The sequence below is a fragment of the Zosterops lateralis genome, assembly GCF_965231275.1.
Source record: "Zosterops lateralis genome assembly, chromosome: 10".
Taxonomy (NCBI): domain Eukaryota; kingdom Metazoa; phylum Chordata; class Aves; order Passeriformes; family Zosteropidae; genus Zosterops; species Zosterops lateralis.
The window spans coordinates 3,719,662-3,732,487 of NC_139770.1; the positions used below are offsets into that span (position 1 = coordinate 3,719,662).

A 12,826-nucleotide genomic window follows, 5' to 3' on the forward strand; every position below is an offset into this window, starting at 1 on the left:
TCTCTCTTTATCTATGTTCTTGTATGCTGCAGTTTAATGGCAGGGCTGACAAGGGATGTAGGTCTGTAGAGATAATATAAGATCCAGCTCAGTTTTACTATTATTTTTAAATTTTTCGGGGTAACAGCAGAAATCTACAACTATCCTGAAACAGAAAATGGCACTGGTTACACCTCATTGTGCTTTTTCTCCAGATTGCCCAGATGGCCAGTGGGGACCAGACTGCCAGAACTCCTGCGAGCCCTGTGCCAACGGGGGACAGTGCAACAGGGAAACTGGAGCCTGTGACTGTCCCCCTGGCTACACTGGGCCATCCTGCTCTGCCAGTAAGTCCTTGCCTCAGCTTTCCCCATGAAAAGATGGTCAGGTTGAAAATTCAGGTTATGGTTTGATTTCTGCCTTCTCATTCTTTTGTGAGATAAAACACGCTGATCAGAGATTAAGTGCCCTTCATCTCCAGGAATTCCCCAGGTTGGATTTGACATTATTTGTGGGAGGGAGATTGCAGATAAATGCTTGTGATCAGCTGAGCTGCATCCCAAATGGGTGTTATCATTAGACCTAAATTATGGCAAGCTGTACTTGGAAATACAGTGTTTAACAGGCACAGCACTGGTGGTGTAATCCTGGCTGTTTGACCAGCTGGCCTGCATGGCATCATTCTTGAGTTATGCTTGCAGCAGCACTCCTTGGTGTAGATAATTTAGGATTAAATAATGCTAAAGATGAGGGAGTAGTATCAGTGCTATCCCTGCAGCCAGAGACCATGGGAATATGTTCAAGAAATTGTTCTCTGCTGCTCTTCAGCCTCTGGGTGTTAAAAGGCTGCTTGAGTGTGGCTGCTGAGAGCTGCACAGAGGCTCCCAGGACAGCTCTGCTTTGTGCAAGGCCTTGATGGTGGCACGTTTTTAATTCTTGTTAGTCGCAAAGTGGCTTTTGGGGAAGGTTTTCCTCCTCTGAGAAAACAGAAAAGAGATGCACAGGAGTACCCAAAGTCACTCAGGGTATTCCCATGTTCCAGGACTCAGCCCCAGACACCCAGAGTGCAGATCCCAGATATTTCTGTGTTGCCATTTGGGTTCTTGAGTTCAGCTAAAGCCTGTTTTAGGGGATGAGCTGTTGCTGCCTGTTTGGGAAGAGCAGGCTGGATTGTTAGCTGGGTGAAGTCACAGTGTGTTTCTGCCTGCAGCCTGCCCTGATGGGCACTATGGCCTGAGCTGCCTGTCCCTGTGCAGCTGTGGCAGCAGTGCTCAGTGTCACCATGTCACTGGAGAGTGCTCCTGTCCCCCAGGCTGGACTGGCCACGACTGCAAACACCGTAAGTCGGGGATCTCCCGGGGACTGCACGTGGGGGAACCAGCTCTGTTTGCTCTTCGTTTATTACAGTTTTTTAATATAGTTTTGCTAATCTTACTGCCTCTGAAATGGTGTGTTTGTAGGTTTGTACAGCCTGGGTGGTTATAATCCTTAATTATCCAGGTTCAAAGCATTGAAATAGATGGCTGATGAAGTGCAAAGTATTGATATAAGCTCTTACTTCAACACTATGGATCCCTTTGCCCAATACCATCTGTCCCGTCAGCATTTTGACTGACAGACAGTTTTGTTTTTCATTTTCAGTGCAGATTAGTTTTGAGATTAATTCTCCATTTCTCATTTTGTTTGGGGGAGATTTATTCAACAAGTGAGTGGCATGTAGAGTCGTGTGTCTAAAGGTCACTTTTTAACTAGGGAATATAAATGCTGTGAAAAATTCTGTTCTCTGGAAGAGCAGAGCATCCTTCTGTTGACTTTAGCATCGCTCTCCATATTGGTGGCTGTGTGAGAGAGTAGATTTGCCCTTTTTGGATGGCACCATATAAATGTGAAGCCATCCTGCTTGATTTCTCCCTTTTCCTGTGACACATCTCTTCTGCTTGATTCATTGTGATGCCTCTTGCAAAAAGCCAACAGAAGACAAACCTCTTTCTAAACTTGGTCTTACACACATACAATTATTTAATTGGCAGTGTTGACAGCAGCAAGTTTTGCACCTGACTTCTCAGGCTCTGTACTGAAGAAAATGCTGGGAAAAATCTGAAGTTTGCACCCATATGCATATTTAAAAAATCAAACCGGTTGGTAATGTGTAGACCAACTGAGATAGCTTTTCACAACTCCCTGAGCCATCTAGAGAATTGAGAGACCATGACAAAGGAAAGCTTTTCTTTCTATTCACTATAAGATCTGAGAAAAATTGTTTTGCAGTGGTATCTCAGTAAAGCAGCTCTCCCAGCTATTGCAGACTGGGCATTAAACAGATTCCCAGCTCCAAAACCAGGTTTTTGTTGCCCTAATAGGCACTTTCATCTTCATCCTGACTCCAAGGAAAGGAGATGCTGTGATACATTGCTGTAATTGTGTCAGTGCTGTGCGATTTTAGGATGAAAGCAGTAAGTTGCTTTAACAAACATTGTGAGATTCCTTTGTGTCCATGCTGCATTTCCCAGTATTTTGGGGAAAGCTTGGGGGGTGCTCCCAAATCTGTCTGGTTAAACCCATTAATTATTCTGGTTATGCAGATTTTCATTGAGTGAGTCAATAGCTGATATTTTGTTTCCTTGAGGTTATAGAATTGTGACTGATGGGTGTGGATTCACAGAATTACAAGGTTGGAAGAGACCTTTAAGACCAACTCATGCCCTAACACCACCTCAACTAAACCCTGGCACTGAGTGCCACATCCAGTATTTCTTTAAACACATCCAGGGGTGATGACTCCACCACTTCTCTGGGCAGACGATTCCAGTACTTTATCACTCTTCAGTAAAAAACCTTTTCCTGACATCTAACCTAAATCTCCCTCAGCCCAGCTTATGAATTATTAGTTTCATGACTACAAATGATCAGATTCACGTGGATGGGACAACATCTGCTTGCACCCAGCTGAAACACACCACCAAAAATAGTCTTTATTTCCACGCTCTACCCCTGTGCCGCAGCAGCTGAGCATTCAGCCTCGTACCATTCTGTGTATTTTGTATTCTCTCACAAAGGTGCAGCAGGGTTTGGGGGTGGTGCTGGGTGCTGGCTGTGACCCTGTTTCCCTTGGCAGCCTGCAGCAGTGGCCGCTGGGGCCGGGGCTGTGCCAACTCCTGCGCCTGCGATGACTGCGACCCCGCCACGGGCACCTGCTCCTGCCAGCCGGGATTCACCGGGCAGAGCTGCCAGCTCAGTGAGTTCCTCCCCTCCCTGCATGTGGAATTCCCAAAGCCCAGCTCTGGAAGTTGTGTTTTCCTGCTCGTTCCCAGCAGGAATGCTCCCAGCCTGTCTCACCCCCGCACTGCGCTCTTGCATTTCACCAGGGTTAGATGCTTTGCCCTGATTTGATTTCCAGAAAAGGTATTTTCAGCCTTGTTTTGGACCCAGCAGCTATTTTTAATGTTAGGATCTCATGAGAGGGATAGGACTGATGTATGTTTGGGTTGTGGTTTGAGTTTCCGTATTGGTTTTGTTTATTCAGTTTTAAGGCAGAACTTACCCTTGGTAAACCTCTGTTCATATAGAAATACTTCACATGTACATAACAGCAGGAATTTTTTGAGTCCTGTATTTATTAGCAACAAAAATGTGCAGTGGTCTTATCAGAGGCCCATGACCCTCACCTTAACATTCACCTCTGACTGAGGTCAGTAGCAGATGCTTCAAGCATATGAAAACAGGCTCATAGTCAATTCCTCATTTGTCTCCCCAGGTATCATCAATTTCTCATTCAGGAGCTTCTTGAGACAGAAGCAATATCTCTACATTTAATACAACTTGATTTTTTGTTTCCAATTAATGTGCCTATTTTCTTTTTCATTTCATGCAAGCATTTGGAATCCACTTCATCTCGTGGCTGTAAGTTGCATAGTTAAGCTGCTGTTGCTATTATTATTGATTATATTGATGTTGTTAAATAAAATAAACATTTTATCTACTGGTTTAACAATCTTACAGTAGCACAGATGTAGCTACCAGAGTCTCAGCAGCATGGACAGGATTAACTGCTGGTGTCACACAGAAATGTCAAAACAATTAATCTGGAACCGTGACCTAAGACAGGAAAGCCTGGAAAGTTGATCTTACAGCCCTTGTTGCTGTTGGCACAGAGGGAATGGAAGGACAGTGTGTGGGGAGGACCAGCTCCTGGAGAAGGAGCTGCCAGCTCTGCTTCTCTTTTGCTCTTGATCTCTCTCAAAATAGCATCTCTGCAGACAGAGTGGCCAAAGAGCTGCTTGTAATCCTTGCTGGGAAAAAAATCAGCGAACCCATCTCCACTGACAACACATCTGACAGTCCCTAAAGTTCTTTCTGTGGGCTTCCTGTTCTATTCAGTCTGCTTTTTACCCTTTTTTTGTGTGTGTGTGTGTGCATATATATGTATATTTTTAAAATTGCATGTATATATGTATGTGTGCATGCAAGATAATGAAAACCATAGTTCTTTCCATGAGTTTATGCTCCCTTGGAGGTGAAGTCTTCACTATCCCTGAATATTTCCTCTGTTCCCCAGGCATCCCAACCCTCTCCCTGCAGGCTGGGCTCCTTCCCCTGGCAGAGCTTAGGTTCTCTGTCGGGGTGGCTGGATCCTGACACGCATCACAGCAGCCTGTGCCTGCTGGAGCAGGGGCAGATTCTTTGTGCTGTGGACTGTGAAATCATTTGTGAAGTGCTCTGACCCTTTGCCATCACCTTGAAAAGTCTCAGCTCTGGGCTAAACACCGTGGGCCTGAAGGGAGCTCTGCTGGGAGCCCTGCACCTCTTGCTGCACTGCAGCACCATTTCCCCTGCACAGATTCTCTGACTGAGATTTCAGCTGAAAAGAAACATGGAGAAGGATCAAGCTTTTAAGGCACAAGTGCACCTCTGAGTATTTTTTTGTTAAACAGTGATGTGCAGCTTTGGGAAGAGGAAGAGATTTCACCTGTAAGTGCAAAAAGATAGATTCTAAAATACTCACATTTGAACAGCATCCCATTTTCTGACTCTTTGAAAGCAAAGAAATACTTAATGTACCTTGCTCTTCTCCCATCTCCCATCCCTACTCCTCTTCTGTAAGACACACAGTTGGCAGTCACTGAGCTGCAGGAGCACCTGAATTCATGCCAGCTCCAATCACTGCCCACCCATGGCACCAAACAAACAACACCACACCCATCCCCCTATTCCAGACATGGAGCTGTCTTTGAGGACTCTCCTTTTCTGTTCTCTCTGATTCCTTCCAGATTGTCTGAAAATCACTTTGTTGCTGTAAATGCTAAAATCATGGGCTTCTAGAAGAGATCTGGCAATAATCTCCATAACTCATTTAGAGGGATGTTCACAAGACCTTCAAACATGAGTAGAGGCCCTGTAATATTGTTTTCAGCCAAGTCTATCTCTGTGTTTCAGCCTGTCCAAAACATCCAATGTGAATTAGGCAACTGGCCCTGTTCTTAATTGATTTTCCTATAATCCTGGAAGAAATTATTTTCATTCTCAAATGTTTTCTTTCTTCTGATGGCGAGTACCATGCAAATCTTTTAAAGCTCCTCACATTAACTGCTGTGGAAATGCAATTGTTAATCTGTCCCCCAGATGTAATGTTTTCACTTGAATTTTTCAAAGCAGAGAGCATGAAAGTAAAGTGTGCAGCATTCAATTTGGAGCTTTGCGAAGGCAACCAACACATTTCATCTTTTCTCCAGCTTTCTGGGGAAAGAGGATTTGCAGGAAAACAGAGGAGCTTCTCCCCTCCCAGTTGATGAAGTCCCAGAGGAGATGTGCACAAAAGCAACTCCAGACCAGTGGGCAAAGTGTCATCATGTAGAACCTGTGAAGTCTCAGGCTTTGCAGTAGAAGATGTTCATTTTCTGTGCAGAATTAAGTCTTTCAACACTCTGGAATATTTCTAAAATAGATCTTAAATGTAGCCCAACTTCCCTGAACCTCAAGGAGAACACTCAAATCTTAGTTTAAAGCCATTTAAGGCTTTATGCCTTGATTATTTTGGAAACAGTCAGATTTCCCATGTACGTAAAAAATTCCCCATTGATCCCTGACCTGCTGTGGCATTAACCCATCATCTGGTTGTGATTCCTGTGCTGCAGGGTGCCCCGAGGGGAGCTTTGGCCCGGGCTGTGAGTCCAGCTGTCAGTGCCAGAACGGAGCTGCCTGCGACCACGTCAGTGGAGCCTGCACCTGCACGGCGGGCTGGACAGGGACCTTCTGTGAAAAAGGTACTGCTGCTGCCCCTGGGCCCTTTAGGGTTCATAGAGAATTTGGTTTGGTTTTTTTTTCAGGGAGCAGGGTTTTACAATTGACAGCATTGGATCTAAATGAACCATTGAACTTTTTTGGAAGCCGATACCAAAATGTGGAGTCCCCTCCTAACTCAGCAGAGCATCGTGCTGGGTGCCAGATGTTGAGCACGTGTTTTCACATGGTAAAAATTAGATGAATGCTTAAGGCTTCTGCTGTACCACGTCTTTATGAAGACTCAGAGTCCCACTGTTTGAGCACTGAGCAGAGAGAGATGCTTGTTCAGCCCTACACTTGCTTGTTTCTAGTGCCTCCCTGAAGCGATTTCGAGAAAAACATGGATGTGTGCATCATCCTTTGGAACTCTTTAAGAACAGATTCACTTCTAACTTAAATCCAATTCTCTTCTATCTAATCTTCTATTACCTAGTCATTTGGTAAAGTGTTGGAAAGGTTGGACTGGATTCTTCAGCTCCATTATGGTGAGTCAGTCTGTGGCATTATCACAGGAGGTTGCTGTCATGCTGCATCATTTTGCAGATTTTATGTATAAAAAATACAAGAGAAACAACACAGGGCCATTCAGGTCTGTGAAAGTTTAGTGTAGGTGATTTAAGATTCTGCAAATTGTGGTACTTGAGTAGAAGTCACAACTATTTTGCATGGAAAGCAGCTTTATAAGCCAGTTTCAGCAGCGAGGATGGAGGGAAGTGGCAGCACTCGCAGGCAGCTGCTGCCCTCTCATGGGAAGGAAGATGCTCCACAGCCTGACCAGGAATGTGGCGAGGCACCCACCAGTTGGAGTTGATATTCCTTGGTGTTTTTTCCGTCTCATCCTTAATTCATATTTATTATACAAAATAAACATTCTTTCCAAGGTTCTCCTGCAAATTGTACCTCATAATTCGTGGCATCTCCACGATGTCCCTTTTTAATATAATTTAGCTGAAATCTGTTTTCCTAAATCTACTTTTTTTTTTTAATTGTTGTATTTTTATTGGAAAAGAAAACACGAGGCAGTTATCAGTGTTGTTATTCATTCCAGCAGGAATTATAATGGGAACAAAGAGGTTAAACATCCTTTGTTAGGAATATGGAGAAGACTGGGTGATTCTATTGGTGGAAGAAAAAAGAAAAAATTTCAGCTTCCAAATCAGTCACGTTGGACATTTTTATCTTTTTTTAATTCCTGAAAGAAGATTGTGGAGGGGAGGGTGAAAATCAGCACTTTGTAAAACACCATTTTCTGCATGTTTTCCCTCAAGAAGGCAGAGTGTTTGCTCTCAGCTGACCTGGGTTGCCTCTTAACTTAGGAAGTTTTAACCAGAACAGTTTGGCAGCTTCCAGAAGACGCCGAGGGAGGAAAACATGTGGGTGGTTTGCCCTTGGTAGAACCTTCTTGGCACCTTCTCTCGGAGGAGCTGCAGCGCTTCTGTTTCGAGTGACTGGGAGACTGGCAGGGTTTCCTTCTGGCAGGGATGTGCTTTTTGCCGTCCTCTTGGCAATCCACCCACGTTGGCCAGGCTCTGTGCCTTGCAGGCAGGAATTCACATCGAGCCCTGGCGCTGCAGAGTTGCCTTGGACTTCAAACGTCCTGCTGATGCCTCAGCCCGTGGCTGGGAAGGGCTTCTCCGTCATCACAGAAATGTTGAAACTGAGGCTTTTGCAGCCTCCTGAGTTCAGAGTCCAAGGAGAAGATAGTCCATTACAAAATCTGATTTTGATTGATATTAATAATTAATATCACCCCTCACAGTGAGGGGGTTTGAACCTGCAGACGTTGCTTTTGGTATTTTGCATTGTGGCAGCACAATGCAGAATTGTGTTTTGCATTGTTATCATCAAGCTGAGACTGCAGAAATACCAAACTTTGCCTTTGGATTTTTGGTTTTCATTTGGGGAAAGTTTCTTCCCATTTTGGTGGGAAGCTGCTGTCTCTTTTCATTAATTTGCTGCTCTCAATATGAATTAAGGTTTCAAAGGTTTAGATACCAGCCCCTGTTGCAAGACATCACTTCAGTGACCACTTCCCAGCTTATTGGCCACAAATTTAATAACCTCTTATTAATATTAGAATTGTTAATGTACTCTTAGTCCTTGCTGAATCTCAATCTATTATGTCAGTAATACAGATAACAGCCAAAGCCACACCATCATCATCCTCATCATCACCCCCAGCACGGGACAGTTTCCAAGCTCACCCATAGCAGGAGACACTTTTGCTCCAGGGCTGCTGTTTCATGAGACCTTGCTGTGAATTATTCAGGAGCTGACTGAACTTCTGTGCTCCGAGCCACGGGATGCTGACAAAAGACCTCACACTCTTCAAAGTACTTTGGTCTGTCCATCAGCATCTCAGCTCTGCTCTGCCCTGAGTCACCTTTGATCAGCTGCTTTTCATCTGGTACCACTCAGTGGTACTGCTGCCTCTGCAGTTGTGCTGTGGTCACATCTAATAATGATGGGGAAGAATAAAGCTATCAAGACACTCTCTGAAAGAAAATTAGACATTTCTGAAGGTGGTACATGCCTGCTCCATCTTTCAGCCCTGCTCAGTGCTTTGTGAAAATGAACCTTGTGAATCTTGTGGCTCTTTCAAAGGAGTTTCAAAAGCAGCAAAACTGTTTCAGTTGCAGAGTAGGTAACGATTACAGATCAGGCTGAAAACAAAATAATCTACAAAGAAATTATTTCAGTCTGTGAGAGCAGTCTAGGAAAGGCTTCCTTTGAATTTTCTTGAAAGCAGCAAGTGATACAAGCAGAACACTGATGAAATAATGTAGGTTTCTTCACAAGGTCTCGCATTACCGAAGGAAAATGAATCATTTTTGGTCGGTGCATTTTTGCAGTGCCACCAGCCAGCCTCCATTTCTGACTGAAGAATGTTGTGTGCTTGGGCAGAAGGTGCCAGGGGAACACAGGGAGTTCTGGATGTTCCTGAACTGAAGCAGCAGCCAATGCCTCTGCATTCCTGGGCTCTGCAAGGGCAGGGATCACAGCAAAGGTGGCTTTGTAAGTCTTTTCTGTCCTGTTCAAGCACAGACAACCTAAGTATCATCTTCTCCAGAAAAGATGTTTCTGTGTTCACCCACTGCTGCAGGGCTGGGGTTATAATGCAATTCCAGCTAAACAGGCAAGGCAAATATAACAAAACAAAACAAAACAAAACAAAACAAAATCCCAACCCCAAAACCAGTCGTTATTGTGATAAATAGATAAATATATCAATGCTTACTCTAACTAAATGTAAGAATCTGCCATGCAGGAAGCCCGAGCCCACTACTGACAAACCCAGATGAATCCAGGCGCCTGATTCCCCAGCCACACTCACAGCTCTGTTAACAAGTGAGTTGGGTCACCCTGCCCTGCACCAGGGCTGCTCCACTCCCTTTTGGGAAGGCAATTGTTATAATTGATTTAATTCTGTCAAGTGCTGAGCATCTGCTGCTCCCACTTTGAAGGCTGCAATTGCCTTCCCTACACTGTGATTTTGTTTAATTCCCTTCCCCACTGCTCTCTGGTATGACCCAAGGCTTGTGTCCAGTTTTGGGGTCAGGCCAACAGAAGAATTATCCAGTTCATTGATTCATCTGTCCAAATATCCCAAAATGCCAGACAATTAGTGCACTGACTGGAGGCAGCAGGAGTGTCAGAGCATTGCTACAGCATATTTATTAATTGATCCATTAATAACAACATATCCCCCTTGTGTAACACAGAACTTGGCTTTTGCCTCTGAGCTGCTGTGGGATCAGCACTTCCAAAGAATGGACAGACTGGACCCTTCCCTTGGGATTTCAGCAGTTAATCATTACCATAAGAGAGCCCAGCAAGATTGCTGTTTTGCTGAGATGAAAGGGGAAAATGAGCACAGTGCATGTCGAGGAATAGCTGACAAGGCTGTGCAGCCCCTGTGTTAAAGAAGAACTTTGTCAGCCTTTGAAGCCACTGAGGGTTCAGCGGGAGGAGCCCATCCCTGTGCTGTGCCATATCTGCTACTGAAGCAGAGTAAATGGGGAATAACAGATTAAACCTCACCCTGGTGGCTCTTCCCTTGCACGTTGGTTTCAACTCTCTTCTGTTGAGCACTGAGCAGAGGCTGAGGGATGCTCTGTTGTCATGAAGCCCTTTCTCTGTTCTCCTGAGGCAGCACAAACCTGGGAAGGGCAGCAAACCTCTTGTATGTCAGGGAAGAAGCTGCAGCCTGGGCAGGACAAAGGGCAGAGCAGTTTTTTGATTTTGAGTGGATGAAACAACCCTGTGTAGTCACAAGCTGAGCAGCAGAGCAGCCAAAGCAGATGTTCAGTGTTTTCCACTGTTGCTGGATGATGGTCCAGGTTTTCCTAAAGCCACAGATACAGAATTCCCTCCACTTGTAGCCAAAGCAGCCAGCAGTGCACACAGCTGGAGAACTGAATTTGCATCTATGGAAGAGGCAGTGTGATAGACTGGGACAAAAAACTTAGGTGTGAAGAAGCCCCAGGGCAGAAAAAGGGACAGAAGAGTCCAACAGTGGAATATGCACTTGGAGAACTCACTGGAAATGTCCAAGGCCAGGTTGGAAGGGGCTTGGAGCAGCCTGGGACAGTGGAAAGTGTTCCTGCCTGTGGCAGGGGCATTGATGGCAGATGATTTTTAAGGTCCCTGTCAACCTAAATCATTCTTTGATGATACCAGTGTTACTCTGACCGGGTAGAGAGCTGTGAATTAGTGCGGAGGGCTGTTGGTGTAGATGATGATAATCATTGTGAGATTCTCTTGGGAATCCAGTCATTCTGATTTCATGGTACAAGTGTGAGGATTGGATTTTAAATACAAGTTTATATTGAACAAGGAGGACAAAGAGATAAGTTTTACTGAACTACTGCTTATTTCATGACCACCATCACTCCTGAGGTTGATTCAGGGATTCTGTGAGAAGAGTGATGTACAGTTGTGTATCTATAGATTTGTTATTACTCAGTGTAACATAATATACTGAGTGACATAATATATGCACTTATATAATCTAAACACACACACACACAGAGGTTAAATTAAGGGTACATATAGAATATATTTTTAAACTCTGCATAGCAGCCTTAGTGTTCCTGTAATGCAGCATTTGGGGTATGATGTGGCCCACTGACAAACACTGATCCTTATTTTCACTGCTGTCAGCACTGGTACAGATAAAAATTGAATCCATGGGGCTGCTCTTAGTCCAGGTTCAGTTCCAGATGTAGGTGCAGAGCTCCTTCAGTTCCTTGGGGTTATTTTGCTGTGTTTAATTTGTCTTGGTTTTCTCATTCACTTTGCCAGTTTTTCATTTCAGCACTGAACTGCACCAGCGTGGCTTCGGTTCACTGTTAAAGAATCTTTAGAAAAGTGTCAGGACAGTAAATGGGAGCAGAGGTTTTGCATTTCCAAAAGGAGGGAAGCCAGCAGGGATGGCCCTGGAGTCTTGTATTATGTTGAATTATTTCTTCTGTCCATTACAGAGACACAAGGAACAGCTTTCGTGAACCCAGCTCCATTTTCTCACTTGTTTTATGACTTTTCAATATTCTCAGCCCTGTTTTCCTGTAGAGAAACCTGTTGCTTGTGCAAAAGGGTCACATTTTTTCCAAGATGCACAGAGCAGAACAGGGCAGTCTTTAACCCTTGATGCAGCTTTGGTCCTTAAGCATCTGTGGAAAGATGAGATGGAATTCATGCAGAAAAAAAAAAAAAAAAAAAAAAAAAAAGCAGGAACGGTGCTAAAAAGGAATGTTTTGCATTTCCAGCTTGTCCAGACGGATTCTTTGGGATTGACTGCCACCAGGTGTGCAAGTGCAAGAATGCTGCTGGCTGTGACCATGTGCTGGGCTCCTGTCGCTGCCTCCCGGGCTGGCTGGGGGAGAGCTGTGAGCAACGTGAGTTCACCCCTGTTCCCAAACCCCCAAACCTCCTCTGGGAACAGGGTACACCTTGAGATAAGGGCACACCTCCAGATAAGTCACCTTCCTTCCCAAAGCTGCCGAAAAAAGGAACAATTTTTTGGTGGCTGTATAAAATCATCACTCTTTTGTTTTTTAAAATTTTATTTTTTAACTCGTCAAGCATGATAAGCATCAGGTTTTAAATAGCAGAGCTGTTCTCCTGCCATATGACAACTCCCTGCTTTTTATTTTTGTGTGACATTAAGAGATTAAATGTTGTGTATCTGTTTCTGGCGTATCTCATCTAGTTATCAATTATAAAGTGTCAGGTTACAAATGTGCAAAGTGGAAAAATCAGAGCTGGGACTGTTTTGTTATTTGAGCGTGACAAAATAGGGTTTTTTAAAATAATTTTTAGAAAATTTATTTGTTTTAAAATGAATGTCAGCTTCCTAGGTTTTCACAAGTATGGATTATCCCCCAATTTTTAAGTTAACAAAGTGCTCATGTGTATACATATATAAAATTGGTTATTCTAAGAATTTTTTCACTGCATTTCGTGGGAAATTAGATTATTTTCTTTAGCTGCATGGAATTACATATGGAGATCACTGAGCCTGTTTGCAAAGTTTACCAAACAAGTGAGGGTTTTTAAGATTTTCAGG

General features: G+C 44.0%; 1 protein-coding gene across 1 annotated transcript in view; it reads left to right on the forward strand.

Annotated features, from left to right (window-relative positions):
• LOC310913488 (uncharacterized protein) overlaps window positions 1-12,826 on the forward strand; it is a gene marked incomplete at both ends in the record, with an annotated part of 197,255 nt that overhangs the window by 160,278 nt on the left and 24,151 nt on the right. The window contains 5 exons of the mRNA XM_083868944.1: window positions 195-326; window positions 1,190-1,318; window positions 3,095-3,214; window positions 6,111-6,239; window positions 12,027-12,155. Of these exons, the coding sequence (XP_083725070.1) occupies window positions 195-326; window positions 1,190-1,318; window positions 3,095-3,214; window positions 6,111-6,239; window positions 12,027-12,155 (639 nt within the window). The remainder of the gene's footprint in view (window positions 1-194; window positions 327-1,189; window positions 1,319-3,094; window positions 3,215-6,110; window positions 6,240-12,026; window positions 12,156-12,826) is intronic.